The sequence below is a fragment of the Protobothrops mucrosquamatus genome, unplaced genomic scaffold, assembly GCF_001527695.2.
Source record: "Protobothrops mucrosquamatus isolate PMUCROS unplaced genomic scaffold, P.Mucros_1.0 scaffold1729, whole genome shotgun sequence".
NCBI classification, from domain to species: Eukaryota; Metazoa; Chordata; class Lepidosauria; order Squamata; family Viperidae; genus Protobothrops; species Protobothrops mucrosquamatus.
Window position 1 is genome coordinate 356,363 of NW_015387876.1, and position 16,978 is coordinate 373,340.

The 16,978-nt window shown below is 46.9% G+C and overlaps 2 protein-coding genes across 2 annotated transcripts; one reads left to right on the top strand and one right to left on the bottom strand.

Annotated features, from left to right (window-relative positions):
- Positions 1–3,115: 3,115 nt before the first annotated feature.
- Positions 3,116–6,225, bottom strand: LOC107293773 (F-box/LRR-repeat protein 8-like). The gene is made up of 2 exons (XM_015822950.1): positions 6,037–6,225; positions 3,116–4,187 (listed from the first exon to the last, which is right to left on the bottom strand). The coding sequence occupies exons 1-2, from the start codon at positions 6,198–6,200 to the stop codon at positions 3,215–3,217; spliced, it is 1,137 nt and encodes a 378-aa protein (XP_015678436.1). The 5' UTR covers positions 6,201–6,225; the 3' UTR covers positions 3,116–3,214.
- A 3,364-nt stretch (positions 6,226–9,589) lies between these two features.
- TRADD (TNFRSF1A associated via death domain) lies at positions 9,590–15,040 on the top strand. Its single transcript, XM_015822951.1, has 5 exons — positions 9,590–9,596; positions 11,451–11,606; positions 12,504–12,781; positions 13,479–13,806; positions 14,705–15,040. The coding sequence occupies exons 2-5, from the start codon at positions 11,465–11,467 to the stop codon at positions 15,013–15,015; spliced, it is 1,059 nt and encodes a 352-aa protein (XP_015678437.1). The 5' UTR covers positions 9,590–9,596; positions 11,451–11,464; the 3' UTR covers positions 15,016–15,040.
- Positions 15,041–16,978: the final 1,938 nt, after the last annotated feature.

Consider the following 16,978-nt stretch of genomic DNA (forward strand, 5'->3'; position numbering starts at 1 on the left):
GAAACTATCCCAAGCAGGGCTGGGAGGGGGGTATAAAAAGACCTCTGCCCATGTGCTCATTCTTTTTCCTCTCCTCTGCTGCTTCTTGCAAGACCATCTGTCTTCTGCAATAAACTGTAACCTTCTTCCCAAAGCAGTTGCCATGTTTGCTTATTTATTCCCGGCTTGGATGAACCAGGATGAAGACTTACTTCTAACACAAGGAAACTACCAAGCTCAGAGACCCCCTCAAGAAGAGTTGCACGCATTGAGCAAAGCCAAGAAACTAAGTTTAACCCCGGGAAAGTTAAACCACGGTTTGCAACTACTGCGAGCGCGGGGGCTGAGCCAGCGGTTCCGCGAAGTCTCAGCGGTTCAGCACCCCACTCGGGGAAAAAAAAAAACCCCCCGCAGGCTCACAAACACCCACCTTCCCGCCGACCACCAGCCCGGCGCGCCACGCATCGCGCCTTCTTTTTCTGCCTCAGCTCCACGTGGCTCCCGAGCTGCACCTGCGCGCAATTAGCGCCTCCGCTGCCCATCTTAGACGGCGGCAGGTAGGCGGAGTGCGCATGCTCGGAGCCGGGGACGCGCCTCACCTGGCCCTTTTAACTCCTTCCTTCCTTCCCGGAGGCGGTTGGCCCTTTTCGGTGCTGGAGAAGGGGAAGCCCTGGCTGGCAATAAGGACTCTTTCCCCCCCCCCCAACTTTCAATCTGGCCATTCTATTCCTAGCTTCACAAAAAGAACAAACCATGGTTTGCGCGGCACCTTAAGCCATGTAGCCACAGGTTGGCTTGGTGTCTTGCAGGAGCCCAGCCGGTGTGGCTTGTCGCCCATTGTTTTACAGCTTAGTGTTTTGGGTTATGCTAGCTCAAGGTGGCTTAATAAGCCATGGTTAAATAGGTTGAGGCTTAACTTGTTTAGTGGATGCCTATTCTCTGTAGGAGAAGGCTCATGCAGCAACCACTGTTGGATGGTGGTTGGATTATGGCTTAAAGAGAGATGCATATTGGCAGTGGAAAGTTGAAAAAGTGAATTAGGACTTTAGTTTTTATTTTTTTCTCAAGTACATCTGCTTAGAAGAATAATTTTATTAGTCTCGTACACCGATTTTCCCAACCAGGTACTTTCCAGGTTTCTCAATTCCATAATGCCCAGCCAGAATTGCTCTTATTATAGCATCAATCTTGTGAACTCTCAAGTTTTCCCTTTTCGCTATGTGTCCAAAATGGACAGTGATTAATATATGTATATATTTGCATAGGAATTACAATAGCTCCGAGCTTGGTTGTTTCCTTGCAGACATTTCATTACCCAACGAAATACATACATACATATACATGTATGTATATAGCATGTGTATATTTGTGTTATCTGTGTGTATGAGTAGAAATATACTTTCAAGAACCGGCAACAGAATTTCATTTTTAATGTGGGCCAGTGTGCTCACAGTAAAACTGACTAAGGTTATCTTATTATTTATTGTTTAAAACTGCCTTCCTTAACAAGGATATGTCCTACATGTGTGAACCTTTACATCACTTTCCCAAATTCACATGGACAGCCACATTGGCTGGTTCACATGTTACACTAAATCAAATTGATCCTAATCACAAGGTTCACAAATTCACACTCTGAACTAAATCATTGTAACCTGTTTTTCTTTGCCTTAGCTTGACATGGGAATCAAGCCATTGTGGGTTATAACCCGTTGCCATGTTTTTTTATCGTGTTGAATAAATCACAATTGGCTAGATATGCAACCCAAATAAACCACACTGTAGTGTATTAAAATGGTGCGGTGCAGAGCAGATGAGTGTGGTCAGTAAAATGATAAAATGCTGGGGCTTTTATTGTGAAGTAGGATAATAAAATATAATATGCATTGTACTATAATTCAACAACAGTAAAGAAAATAAACAATTCAGCAACTCAAACTCTTCTTATTAATCTAGGTCCAGTGCCAAGGAACACAAAGATATGGTGTACTTGCTGAGGAAGACATGAACATAAATGTTTATATAAATAAACTAAAATTATGTGCTCACATTGTTCGGTAGTAATGGGTTTTAAGTTGGCTTGAATTGCATTTGTGGAATTTATTTCTATCCTGGTGTGTGTTTATTATGAATTTAGTTAAAAAGCACTGTACTTGTGTACTGTCTACACTGACACCCCGGTCTGCCACCTGCGCAAGTGCGTGTGCACATGCACGCTTGCGCGGCCCAGTTCCCCTCTTCCCCCCCCCCAAGCCGGACCAAGCCGCAAAGTCTGGGGGCCGCTGCTGTAGACATCATGTTCTCACCTCAACTAAAATGGCCTTCTGTCCATGCTTGCGTTCCTGCCAGACAAAAAGTCTGAGTTCCTACATTGCATTAAACCATGGATTGTATTTCCAAGGTTTCCTGATCCAAATGGGCTGAATTTACAGAATGCCCTAATTAACCCTTAAAACACACACACACACACACACACACACACACACACACACACACACACACACACGAGCTCAGAGCTCTCAAGGAACACCACCTCCATTCTTGACTTCTGATTATTGGTTTCATTTTGGAGAAACCAGTTGTGATCACACCTTGGACCAAGTGATCAACCATGGGAGAACCTTGTAGAAGGAACTGAACTGAGTTATTGATGTCCATCTTCTTGTGAAGGTAAAGCCCTTAAGCTACAATCACACAGGATGGTTGTTGGTCACCAAGGATTTGCCCTATCCTGTGGACATCAGCTAAAATAGGCTTCTAACCATGATTGCATTTCACCAGACAAAAAGTCAGACTTCATGTATTGCCCCTGGCCTAAACCATAGTTTGCATTGCCAAGAGTTTCTGATCCAAATGGGTTGGGCTTGCATAATTCCCTAAGCCAGGGGTGTCAAACTGCCGGCCCGCGGACCGGATGCGTCATGGCGAAACCGTGCCCACCCCATTGCCAGCAATGGAAAAAAAGTCACGATATGTTGCAACACGTCACGTGACGTTGCGACTTTGACACCCACATACATACACGCACACACTCATACTAGAGCTTAGAGCTCTCAAGGAACAGTACGTCCATTCTTAATTTCTGGTCGCTGGTTTTGTTTTGAACAAACAAGCTGGGATTAAGGTTGGACCATGTAATAAATAAATCACGGGCGAACCTAGTAGAAGAAGAAGCTGGGTTGAGTTGCTGAAGGCCATCTTCTTATGATGCAAAAGTAAAAACCCTTCAGCACAATCACACGATGGTGGTGGGTTGCCAAGGACTGGGCTCTTTGGAGGTCTTTAGGGTGTAGCTTTTCAACTTGGGGCATCTTGAAAGGAAAGCCTCCACCACCCCGTGGCTGACCACGCAGAAACAGTGGACCTCTTTCAAGCCTCCGCATTTTCGGGCCAAGCCAATGAGCGATTCGTTGAGTTCCTCCGAAGAGGTGGTGCGAAGGACCAGCTTCTCCAACGTGCCGCTGTAGTTGTTGGTGGCAAAGCGGATTTGATACACTATGTACGTGTAAGTATTCAGCTGCAGCTCCGTCACTGGGATGTTGGGCTTCAAGATGCGAGGGATCTTCCACTGTGGGACCGTGGGGTCCAATTCCAGTTGGACGTAGAGCCGGGGATATTTGACACGCACCAAAGCCCAGAGTTCTTCCGAGATCACGGGAATGTATTTATCCAGACGCTCGCAGAAAATATCCAGGCACTTGAAAGTTGACCGCTTGGATGTCACCAGTTCCTTAAACACGTCATCGGAAAGGCTGGCGTAATAGACCCCCAGGGTGGACAATTTGGGGCAAGACTTCAGAAGCTCAATGATGGCCTCAGGGGTGACGTTGCAAACCAAGGTGCGGTTGTTAAGGTACAAGGTGTGCAGATTTGGGCTACTGGAGGCCACCAGCTGGACGATCCCATCGTCCAGAGTGAAGGGCATCCCCCGGAAATCAATATGCTGGAGGTCAATTTGGTTCTGGCTCTGGCAGATCCCCTCGATGCTCTGCAGGATGTCTTGGCCAGAGTAGAAATAGGGGTTCTCCCCCGTGCATTCGATGCACAAGGCCTGCAGCTTGTGGTTCTGCTTGGCCAGAAGGTCCAGGATCTGGGAGACTTTCTTACGGGTCCCCTCCTTGGACTGATCAAACACCATCTTGAGGCGTTTGATGTGGCACAGGAACTGGCGCAAATGCTGCAGTGTGGCTTCATCTTCGGCAACACACCTGGAAAACCATGGGGAGGGTGGGAATGAAAAAATACCACAGTGTTGGAATTACAGGAAATGAAAACATCATCCTGATCATTGATCCAGACTCCATCTCTTTCTCTCTCTCTCTTGGGAATCCTCAAAACATCTGTCTGCCTATCTTCTATTTATCTTGGGAATCCTCAAAACATCTCTGTTGGAAATCTTCAAAACATGTCTGTCTGTTTATCATCTGCCTGCCTGCCTGCCTATCTCCTACCTACCTACCTACCTACCTACCTACCTACCTACCTATCTATCTATCTATCTATCTATCTATCTATCTATCTATCTATCTATCTATCATCAATTAATCAATTTACTTAGAACATGTTCTATTAAAATACATATTGTTGTTGAACTATGTATTGATATTGACAATTAACCAGTGGAACAGCTTGCATTCAGACGTTGTGGGTGCTTCATCACTGGAAGTTTTTAAGAAGAGACTGGACAGCCACTTGTCTGAAATGGCATAGAGACTCCTGCTTGAGCAGGAGGCTGGACTAGAAGACCTTGACGATCCCTTACAGCTCTATTCTATTCTGATTCTGACGTCAACCTTTATGTTGATCAAACTAGGCGTCAGACACACAAGCTGGCAAACACTCATCAATCATCGTCTTTATACCAGGTTGCTTCACGTCTCAGAGTTCATCAGAAACTGGTCTGGTAGGTTTGGAGTACAGGTGTGCTGTACAAGTGTACAAGTGCAAATCTGTGGTCTGAATGGAGACTCTTGACAAACCTTTACAACTGGTGGCTACGCAGATCAGCTTCACGCCTCATTGAAATCCATTGTCTCCTTAATCATTTATTGAGTAAGTTACAATCATTTATTGAGTAAGTTACAACTGGCAAGGTTCATACAATGCACTAAGCCATAATCACAGCTGGACACCCTAAGAGCTAGATTATATATCCTAAGCCAAAGCTAAGCCACCCATAGCACATTTAGAATGCTGCATGCTTGGCTAGAAAAGATGTTGGGAAAACATGTAGATTTTAAACCTGAACTTTTTTTTACTAGGTATAATGCCAGAAAAGCTTGACAAACAAAAATATATACTTGATTTTATTTTTATTTTTTTATATAATATTTTATTAATTTTCCATTTGAATATTTAAAAAGCAACATGGTGACTGGGTTAATCAATAGTTCAATAACAAAATCTTAGTGCAAATCTCAGGTTACAACATCAAATATTTCTTCTCTTTTTCCCTTAACATTTACTATCTCATATTCAGGTTAGTACATTTCTAATTATATCCACTCAATAAGAACATCATTACTACATTTATCAATAAAATTTTAGCTTATACATAGCTTAATTACATTCAATCTTCATAAACAATTATATATACTTGATTTTGCATGTGATAACAGCGGCAAGAATCATATTCGCACAATATTGGAAAAATGAAGAAATACCACCAGAGGAAGAAATAGAAATAATTAAAAAAAAAATACTAGATTGTGCGGAAATGGACAGACTTACTCTGAGGTTGAAAGAAAAACAAGAAGAAACAGAATACTATCAAACTTGGGACTTATTTTATCAATGGCTGAAGAAAAGAATAAGGGATCAGGAATTCAATTTGTATTAGTGAACGATAAACTCAGACAACACGTTTGTTGAATAAGTATTTTTGAATTGTATTAAAAAAATCAGTACTTTTAAAAAAAAAAAAAATAGAATGGGGCATGCACCCTAACCTAGTGCAAACTGCTTTTATGAGTATTATGTCCTTCTGCACCACACCCTTCGTCCTCCTTCGCCTATTCAGCCAGTTCAACTACAGGACCCATCAGGCTCCATTCTTACCTGACTTCTGTATCGCTCCAGACACAGGTAGTAGAAACCGCTGCAGCCCACTTCTGGCAGACCTGGAAAACCACATGTCTGTCTTGCAGAGACAAGTAGCGAAAGATGTGGGAGAGAATTTCCTCCGGAACGTAGCTCCAGGCATCTCCTACTGTCTCCGGCATCCTTTGGGGACCTGCTCAAGAGTTTCCTTCTTCGCTGAAAGAAAACACACACACTAAATATCAAACCTCGATTTTCTTCCCCCATAGCCAATTATTATTATTAATTTTTTTGGCATCTCCCCATCAAAATGTGGTGGCGCCATTTTGCGAAGAGAGAGAGGACAAATATAAAAAAGAAGAAACCAAAAGCTGCTTTAGGTTGCAATTTAAAAAAATAAAATAAAATCTATAGGTTATTTAAAAAAAAAAATCTGTACCCCAACCAAAAAATAGATTTTTAAAAACCAGCTCCTTCCTCCAGTGGACTCAAAGAGCTACAGACAGTCCTTGACTTACGACCACGATTGAGCCCAGAATTTATGTTGCTACGTTAGACCAACTGAATTTGGCCCCGTTTAACGACCTTCCTTTTCGCCCTTGTTAAGTGAATCCCTGCAGTTGCTAAGTGAGTAACCCGGTTGTTAAGTGAATCTGGCTTCCCCCGTTGACTTTGCTTGTCAGAAAGTCGCCAAAGGGGATCACGTGACCCCGGGACCCTGCGACCGTCATAAGTATGAATCAGTTGCCAGGCGTCTTGAATTGAATGCCCAGCACATCTGGGGGAGAATCCAGGAATAAAAGCAGGGATTTATTAGCAGAAGGAGGAGGAGGAGGAGAAGAAGAGGAGGAGGAGGAGGANAGAAGAAGAAGAAGAAGAAGAAGAAGAAGAAGAAGAAGAAGAAGAAGAAGAAGAAGAAGAAGAAGAAGAAGAAGAAGAAGAAGAAGAAGAAGAAAGGGAGAGAGAGAAAGAGAGAGAAACCAGCTGATCCAGTCTGCAGTCTGTGGGCAAAGGGGGTGCCCGGCTTTCCCTTGGGGGGAGACAGCGGGAAGAGCCCCGGGTCCTAGAAAGAGCAAGAGTCTATATCTGGCGGTGTTACATCCAGCCACCTTGGGAAAGAAATCCCATTTTCCTCTCAAACCAGATAGTCAATATCAGGCAGAGGAATTTTCATATCACCTACCAAGAATCCTTTCACTCCGGAGCAGAGATTCCTGCTTCCCTTCCTGCTTTCCCACCGCAGATCTGAAAAAGGAGGAGAAAAGATCAGCCCCTACTTTTACTTTTCGGAAAGACAGAATGGATGAAGTCACTTCCTTGATTTAAGGCACGCTTTCCTTTTAATTTGTAGTTCAGCCCAGCCCAAAACTGACCTTTGATTTTTCCGGCTCATTATCCTTGCTCATAAAAAAGTGTGTTTGTTCTGCCCCCCTGCACTTGCTAAGTCATCAGGCCACGGAGCCCCTGGCACTGCATTTCAAAACGAAACACGTCATTTTAGGGAGGGGATGGACCCACTGCTCAGAAAAGCTCCCAGATTTTCCTTCTGTGAATAAATAATCCATTCTCTCTTGTATGTTTCCCGACTAGCAACAGGCCTTCTCGCACTCTTCCTTCAAACAGCGTGGAGCTCAGATTTCAGATTTATTGCTTTGAGGATGTAAGTGGATTACTTAAATGTCCATGGAGATTCTCAGTCCACCAGGACAGGGTTTTATCCCAAAGGTGGTTTTTTTTTCAGGAGGCAACTGGACTTTGTTGTTTTTCTTTGAAAATACAAGAATATAAATCCTTCCCTTCCCCACCATCCGGTCAGAGCTGAAGAAGCTTCTGTCTGGAATGGTATAGGGTTTCCTGCCTGAGCAGGGGGTTGGACTAGATGACCTCCAAGGTCCCTTCCAACTTTATTATTATTCTTGGATGAGGAGCGAAACGTCTTCAGAGAAAAACAACAAAAAGGGGGGGGGGTCTGTAGATATTTTCTCATCCCTCTTTCTGGCCTGTGCAGCAGACAACAGGCTGGTTATGATGTTTTTGGTTTTTTTTTTCCTGCAGTCCTAACTATCCGTTGAAGTTGTGGGTTTCAAGAAGAGGTTGGGCAACCATTTGTCCGGCATGGTGTATAACCTCCTGCTTGGGGCAGAGGGCTCGACTAGAAGACCTCCAAGGTCCCTTCCAACCCGATTAATCTACGATTCTAAGTCCGCGAATCGAGAAGGAAACGATGCGCAAGGCGCAGAGGTCTTCAGGATGGCTACAAGAGGCCTGGCTGGACTCATTGGGGGTTTCAAGCTACGAGTCAGGCCGCTAGGTCGTCAGGATTGACAGCTGCCTCCTGAATGTCAGCAGGAAGGGAAGGGAGATCCGCGCCTTATTCTACCCCAGGGGTCCTCAACCTTGGCCACTTTAAGACTTGTGGACTTCAACTCCCAGAATTCCTCAGCCAGCAAAGTAGGAGGTAATGGAGTAGGAGGTAGTGAGGGAGTAGGAGTAGGAGTTAGTGAGGAAGTAGCAGTAGGAGGTAGGGAGGGAGTAGGAGAAGGGTGGAGGAAGAGGAGGGCGGTGGGGTCCTGGGTGCTCTCTGAGGTTGGTAGTTCTCTTGCAGACGTTTCATTACCCAAAATAGGTGACATCAGTGTTAGCACTGACACTGATGGTGTTACCTAGTTGGGTAATGAAACGTCTGCAAGAAAACAGCCGAACTCGAGGCGCGCTCATTTCAATCTTGGGCAGATATTCTACTTTATTGGCATACAACCGTGTGGCAACTACGATCTTTGGGACGATGCGCTTAGAGTAGCTTTTGCCAATTTAGGTGCCCTACAGATGTGTGCAAAGCTGGCTGAGGAATTCTGGGAGTTGAAGTCCACAAGTCTTAAAGTGGCCAAGGTTGAGGACCCCTGTTTCTACCCCGCCACACGTGGCTGGCCTCTGGACGACACGGCGCCCTGGGCTGTCATACATAACGCGCCAGGCGTTTGCGGTGACAAGGGCCGGGCCCTCTAGGCACGCTCAGAGGCACGCTTCTCGGCTCCTCTATTTCCCCCCCTCCCCTCTCTTTCCCAAAGCACCCCATCTCCCTACCGTGCCTGAAATCAGAGCCCGGGAGCAACGCCTCCAATCCTCCCGCAGGCAAAAACTTCCCGGAAAGCCTCCGCTTCCTAATACGGTATCGAGAAATCCGCTGGCTCCCCTCTGATTGGCTACGGAGATTTCCCTCTCTGCCCCCCCCACCCACCTCCCGCCACCGCTTGCCCAATGAAAGGGAGCCCCCGGTCGGATTGGCAGCTCCTCCGGCCACTCGCGCCGGGCCCCGCTCTTCGGGAACCCCGGACGGCGCCACAAAGTAACCGGCGCGCCGCTTCCGAAGCTCTTCGGGGTTCTTTTTTTTTTTTTTTGCTTTTTTTTGTGAATGGGCCGGTTTGGCGGCGGGAAAAGTCTCCGCAGCCCACGAGGGAGCGGCGCCCGATCCTAGCCCCCCGGGAAGGCGCGCACGTGCCCGGCGGGCTTCTCCGCCCGGAACTGCTGACGCGCAGAGGCGGAAGGCGGCGGCCAGGGCAGCGCGCGCCTGGAGGCGGGTAGGCACCGGGGAAGGGGGTCGGCGGGGCGCGGGGCTCCTCTCTCGCCAACCCCGTCCGGGTCTGCGGCGGCTCGGCGGCTCGGAACAGGCGGGTCCCCCTCCCGACCTCTCCCGCCGGGCTGCACGGCCAAGCGGGGGCCACGGGGGCCGGCCCGCGGGTTCCGATCCCTTCCCGGGGGCTTCGCGAGTCGTCGGAACGGGGTCCGGAGCGCTCTTGGCTGGAGCCGCTGAAGTCCGAGCGCTTCGAAGGGGCAGATCCGGACTCCGGGTGTCCGGGTTGCCCGGCTTCGCGCGCCCCGCGGCCCTCTGCGCGCTTTCGCCATAGGCGCCCCCAACCCGGGTTCGCCGTCCCAGCCCGGGCCGGGCCGTCCTGGCGAAGGGCCTCCTCGTCGCCTGGCCCGGGCGGGCCGCTTTCCCTCGGATCCCCCCCCCCCTCCCTGCAGCTGTTTCCAGCTGTCGCCGCCTCGGGCGGGCAGAAACGAGGCCTTGGGGTCTCTGGAGCTGCCGCGATCGGGGTCACCGCAGCCGCAGCCGCCATCCCCACGTGTCGGGCGGACGCTGCTCGGGCGGAGTCCGGCCGCACTTTCGGTTTAGCCCGCCCGCCTGCCTGGGTCCCCGGGCCTGGGGCTCCGGAGGAGGCGGAAGGGGGGCTGCAGGTCTAGTCTGCAGGGTGGGCAAAGGGGGAGCCGGCTTTCCCTTGGGGGGGGAGGCAGCGGGAAGAGACCCGGGTCCTAGCAAGATCGTGGGGAGGGCAGCGCTTCTCCGAGCCCCGCGTCTCGGCCTTTCCGGGAAGGGCGGCGGCGGCGGTGGCGCGGCTCCCTTCCAAGGCGCGCCCTTTTGCAGCGCCGTCGTCGGCTTCGGCTGTCGGCCCGGCGCTGCTTCGTTCCGCCGTTAAGGCGAGGAGGGCGGACGCAGCGCTGGGCCGAGGGAAGGAGGGAGGGAGAGGCGCCGGGCCTTCCGCCTTTCCTCGACGGGGCGAGGTCGTTATTCCGGAATAAAGTCATTGGCCCAACTGCTGCTTTGGGTGGTAATCCGGTCCTGTCCGATGACCGATAAGAGCTTAATCAATCGATCAGAATAGAGCTGGAAGGGACCTTGGAGGTCTTCTAGTCCAGCCCCCTGCTCAAACAGGAGACCCCGATACATCTGGTTTCTAGCCATCCCTAAATCTGCTCCTAGTACAGGTTAGTCCTCGACTTACGGGCACAACTGAGCCCCAAATTTCTCTTGCTAAGCAAAACAGCCCTTAAGTAAAGTTTGGCCCCAGTTTACGACCTTGCCACGGTTGTTAAGTGAATCACTGCAGTTGTTAAGTTCACGGTTTGTTAAGTGAATCTGGCTTCCCCGTTGACTTTGCTTGTCAGAAGGTTGCAAAAGGGATCACATGACCCCCCCAGGGATGCTGCAACCGTCATGAATGTGAGCCAGTTGCCAAGGGGCTGAATTTTAATCACGTGACCTTGTGGATGTGGCAGTGGTCCTAAGTGTGAAAAACGGTCATAAGTCACTTTATCCAGTGCTGTTGTAACTTTGAACGGTCACTACACAAATGGTTTTAAGTCGAGGATTACCTGTAATCACAGTTTTCTGCCATTTGTGTTTGAGTAAAGCACATAATTAGGTGGGGAAAAAAAACATGGGCTATTCCCATTTCAGTATTAGGCTAATCTAGTGTTGTGCAGATGCTGGCAGCCTGGTTCTTTCCAGATGTTTTGACCTATGGCCACAATACAGCCCAAAAGTTCCGTCGCTAAGTGAGACAGCTTCATTTCCATGAGCAGCTGCAGCCCGCAGGTTGGGGAGCTCTTGTTTTAAGGCGTCTCTTTAACGGCTGATTTGTGTTCCATTTCAGGAGGCATTTCCAAGATGGCGGCCAGTATGGACGAGTGGGTGGGCAGTGCTCACCTGTTTGTCCAAGCAACCTCGATAGCCGACTTTCTTCCTTCATGCTACAGAAACCCAGATTTGAAGCCCCATGTATACAAAGCATTGAGGTTGGCATTTGCAGGTATGTTGCGTCATTAGCCTTGCTCCACCTACCCCACGTGTTTATGATCAGCGGGAATCAGTCGTCCAGTTGGCTAAACAGCTCAGATTTTTTTTTCTTCCAAGTTCAAAATGCTTTCCACCACTACCCTGTGTAAATAATAATAATAATCATCATCATCATCATCATCATCATCATCATCATCATCATCTTTCATTCATTAGACATGAACCTCAGTCAACTGAACATTCAAATTGGCTGGCGCTGATGGTTGACACAGGTTGCTACCAGCATCCTAGGTGTCAACCAGGTACCTCCTTAAAATATAAGATGTTCCGAGTAGCACAGTTTTTTTGTAACATTGCTGGAGTTCTTATTGCAGGAAGCTGCAGTTTCTTGATGTATTTTGCAAAGTTTTTGGACATAGTTCCCCGATGACAGTAGGTATCACTGTTACATGTTTCATCCATAATCGCACAGTTTCATTGTTGTTGTTATTATTATTATTATTATTTTATTTCCTTCCTTGGATCTGCTGAGTCATGTTTACTTACGTTTGCAGAAAGAGATTACACCCCAGGGGCTTCTGTTTCCTGTTCCAAAAAAATTTATAGTGGATAAATTCAACCCATTCTCCAGTCACCATAGTCATAAAGTTAAAGAGTAGATGAGTCACCATCTACTTGCCTTTTAACTTTTCCTTCCTCCAGGAAGGAAAAAAACACAGTAGCATTTTTCAAACCTGGCAACTTTAAAATGTATGGGCTTCAAATCCCAGCTGGTCTTCTGGAAGTTGAAGTCCACACACTTTAACATTCCCAAGTTTGAAAAAACACCAGCTTAGATCTTCTGCTGCAGCAGCCAGCAGTGAAGAACCCTCTGACTCACCTTCTCTTTCCCCCATTCTTTCCTCCACAGAATCCATAGGGGGCCTTAGCGGGGTGGATATTCTGAAGGTCCATTGCAGTGACCCTGATTTGATCATCCAACTCAAATTCCACAAGCAAGAGAACTGCAGAAAGTTCCTGCAAAGCTACCAGCAAGGAGAGTTTCAGGAAGTTCTCCAGGGGCGTCTCAGGTGCGTGCCCTTAGACAGCGTAAAGCTCATCAAGATGGAGCTGAAGGCTGGTGCTAAAGATTTGGATTTCATCATCCAGGAAGAAGAACGTTGTCTGGCATACATCTCTCAGCAGAAGGTAAGTGTCAGAGCCTGAAATGGGTGGCTTGTTGTCACTTTGGAGAGACAGCCACTAAAACGCAGGCCGAGCGTCCACATGAACGAGGGCCCCCCTTGTCTTTCTCAGCCAAGCGTTCTAGCTTTCCTTGTTTTAAATCTGAGCAGTTTTATCCTGCTCTGGAAAGACCACACTTAGAATATTGCATCCAGCTTTGGTCACCACTATATAAAAAAGATGTTGAGACTCTGGAAAGAGTGCAGAGAAGAGCAGCAAGGATGATCAGGGGGCTGGAGGCTAAAATATTTGAAGAAAAGTTGCAGGAATTGGGTATGTCTAGTCTAGTGAAAAGAAGGACTGGGGTGACATGATAGCAGTGTTCCACTATTTGAGGGGTTGCCACAAAGAAGAGGGGGTCCATCTAGTTCCCAAAGCCCCTGAAGGCAGGACAAGAAACAGCGGATGGAAACTAATCAAGGAGAGAAGCAACCTGGAACTAAGGAGAAACTTCCTGACAGTTAGAACAATAATCAGTGGAACGACTTGCCTCCAGAAGTTGTGGGTGCTCCAACACTGGAGGTTTTTAAGAAGAGATTAGACAGCCATTTGTCTAGAATAATATATGTTCTGCTTGAGCAAGGGGTTGGACTAGAAGACCTCCGACTTCCCTTCCAAAATAATTCACAGAAACATATCCCCCGTCTTTCTTTTTTTGAAGCCGGATCACCTCAGAGATGAAGAAATAGCAGAGCTGGAAAAATCGTTCATGAGTTTTTCTTTACGAAAAAGTCACCCTCCATCCCTGAAGTCGCAGCCCTCTTCAGATCCTCCCCTTCATCACCCCAGAGATGAAGAAATAGCAGGGCTGGAAGAATCGTTCACGAGTTTTTCTTTACGAAAAAGCCTCCCTCCATCCCTGAAGTCGGAGCTCTCTTCAGATCCTCCCCTTCTCACTTTGAATTCCTCCCCTCCGTCTATCAGCCCTCCAGGGATTTCAGATCCTCCGCTTAAAGAGGACACCTTCATTTTCCAGAACCAGCAATTTGGTGAGTGTTTCAGGCAGGGACTTGAGACAAAAACGCTGTGCAGAGATAGCGAATGGAAGGCCGAAACGTGACCGGGTGCAGACGTACTGAGTATGTACTCCACAAGGACTGTACAGGGACTCCCCCCAACTTAAAGCCGTTCGCTTAGTGGCCGTTCAAAGTTACAAAGGCACTGAAAAAAAGTGACATGATCCTTTTTCACACTTGGAACCATTGCAGCATCCTGGTGGTCATGTGATCAAAATTCACACACACCGCATTCACACGCGCCACAGCTGGCGTGTTTTTACCGCAGTGGCAGTGCCCCGCAACCTTCCGACTAGCAAAGTTAATGGGGAAGCCATGCTCACTTTACAGCCACGTTACTAACTTAATAACTGCAGCGATTCGCTGGCTGGGGAATTCTGGGAGTTGAAGTCCACAAGTCTTAAAGTGGCCAAGTTGGAGGACCCCCCTGTGTTGAACAAGACCTTTTGTCTAGACTAGAGTAGTTTTGCCAAAAATTCAGCTTGTGAACTGCATGCAGCCCTTGTGCAACCTTGAAAGCCCCCCCCCCAAGAATGCACCCCCTTCCCTCCCATGGAGCTTTTAAAAATGTATTCCAGGGAGAACGGGTGCAGAGAAGAGCAGCAAAGATGATTAAGGGACTGGAGGTGAGAACATATGAAGAACGGTTACAGGATGCGACAACAATCATAAGTGTGAAAACGGTCATTTTTCATTGCCATTGTAACTTCAAACGGCGACTGGTTATAACTTGAGGACTACCTGTACATTTTGGGGGAGATCCAGGCTGGGAGAGGCAGTGTACAGAACTGTAGCCTAATCATAATATCTTTGTAAAGAGGAGACATGCAAGGATGTTAAAATAATTTGATTTTCCGACTCCCTTTTGCAGCCAACCGAAAAATCACCGCCGATGACCATCAGAAATTTGCCAAACTGGTGTCAAAGAAGTGGAAACAGGTGGGCCGGTCCCTCTGCCTGCAGACCAAGTGCCGGGCCCTTCGGGACCCCTTCATTGACAACCTGGCCATTGAATACGAACGTGAAGGCCTGTACGAACAAGCCTATCAGATGCTCCGCAGATACATTGACTCAGAGGGCAAAAAGGCCACCGTTCAGAATCTGGTGGCCGCCTTGGAAGACAATGGCCTCATCAGCTTAGCCGAAGAAATTTTGGGTCTCCACCAAAGTGACTTGTCGTGAAGACAAAAGTGAGCCATTTTTTGTTTTTATTTTTTTGGAGACTGCTAGCTTTACGCCTCTGTGATTGATCCTCCCACCGGTCTTTCTTGTGCATCTTATTCAGTCCCTGATCAACTATGGCTTCCTCCCTATGACTTTTTCCCAACCAGAATCAAGTCCAAAATCCTGAAGTCAAACTGGAAGATCAAGTATGGTTTCAACGACAAATTGCAAGCGGACTTTCTGATTGGAAATGAAAAAGATGATCTTCCCAGACACTGTCAGTGTCAAGGGATACGTAGCACAGGACAGGATGGGCAGGACAAGAAGCAATGGGTGGAAGCTCATCAGAGGCAGATCCAACCTGGAACTAAGGAGGAATTTCCTGACAGTGAGAACGGTTAATCAGTGGAACAGCTTGCTTTCTGGAGTTGTGGATGCTCCATCATTGGAGGTTTCCAAGGAAAGATTGGACAGTCATTTGTCCTGGATAATATGTGGTCTCCTGCCTTGGACTACTTTGACCAAAAGGCCTCCAAAGTGCCTTCCAGCCTATGGTTCTATGATACTTCCTTCCCCCTATCACGATCATAGGGCAGATTTAACTTTGGTGTACTCCTGGTCTTCAAGAGGCCTTCTGAGTAACCGAGTAGATCATTAGTTAAATAAAAAATAGCCCAGAAGTTCAATCAACTACAGATTAGTAACCTCAGTCAACGCTGGGAAATTTATGATCCCCCAGATACCAGGCAGCCAAGCAATTGATGTTTCCTGTTCCTAAATAGATGAGTATATCATTGGTTCCCAAACCCCCAGTCCATGGACCAGTACAAGCAAAGCCCCATCCACGGGATGCAGGCAGCACACAAAACCACGCACACTCTGGTCCGTGGAAAAACCTCTCTCTGTGGAACCGGTTCCTGGTGCCCAAAAGGTTGGGGACCTCTGAGTTATATTATTACATGCTCTCAGAAATATTTTGAGAAGAGCCAATTCATACCTAGATTTATGAGTTATTGATTGATATGAGCTTAGTCCGCTTGCCGTTGAAGGACTTAGATTGGGGGTCCCCAACCTTGGCAACCTTAAGACTTGTGGACTTCAACTTCCAGAATTCCTCAGCCTTGCTTAGATGGCTGGGGAATTCTGGGAGTTGAAGTCCACAAGTCTTAAAGTTGACATAGTGGAACACCCTTGCCTTAGATGTTTACATTGAAAGCCAGCTGATGTTTCTAAGGCAGGGAAAACTGAGGAATCACTCATTCATAAAACACAACAACTGGAGTTGCGAAGTTTGAGCCATCGCAGGGTAACATTTACACTAACGGATTTTTCTGTGTTGACATTTTCAATCTCTTGAGTTACTCAAGAGGATGCTTCTAATTAAGTGGTTCTCAGCAACTTTTAAGACGTTTGGACTTCAAGTCCCAGAATTCCCCAGCCAGCAACACTGGTTTAAAGAATTCTGAGAGTTGAAGTCCAAGGTTGAGAAATACTGTTCTAAACAGTTTCTGTGACTTTTGAAGTTTGTCAACATATTTCCTTGAAACAAGTGAGTCTCAGGTATTTTGTATAGAACCGTTATATTTTATTCAAACTGAATTCATTTTTTTTAAAATAGAAATTTGATATATATATTTTTATGTCTCGAAACAAGCTTGGTCTGCATGGGTATGATTGACTTTTTTAAAAAAAAAGTTGAGCAGGGAAATTCAGCACATGTTCACTTTAATCTTTATAGTTGCTACTCCTTAACTGCTTGCTTCTCTTAGTCTTTTAATAGCCGCTAAAACATGGAGTAACCTTTAACGTTTTAGCACTATCATACTGTAATGCGAAATCAAATACTAACGTTTATAATCTGACAAAGATTAAAATCTCATTTTTTTTCTACATTAAAAAAAACAAACAAACACCCAAGAGCATAGAACACTATAGCGCTATTTTTTAAAAAAAAAAAAATCTGGAGGAAACTTTCTGAATT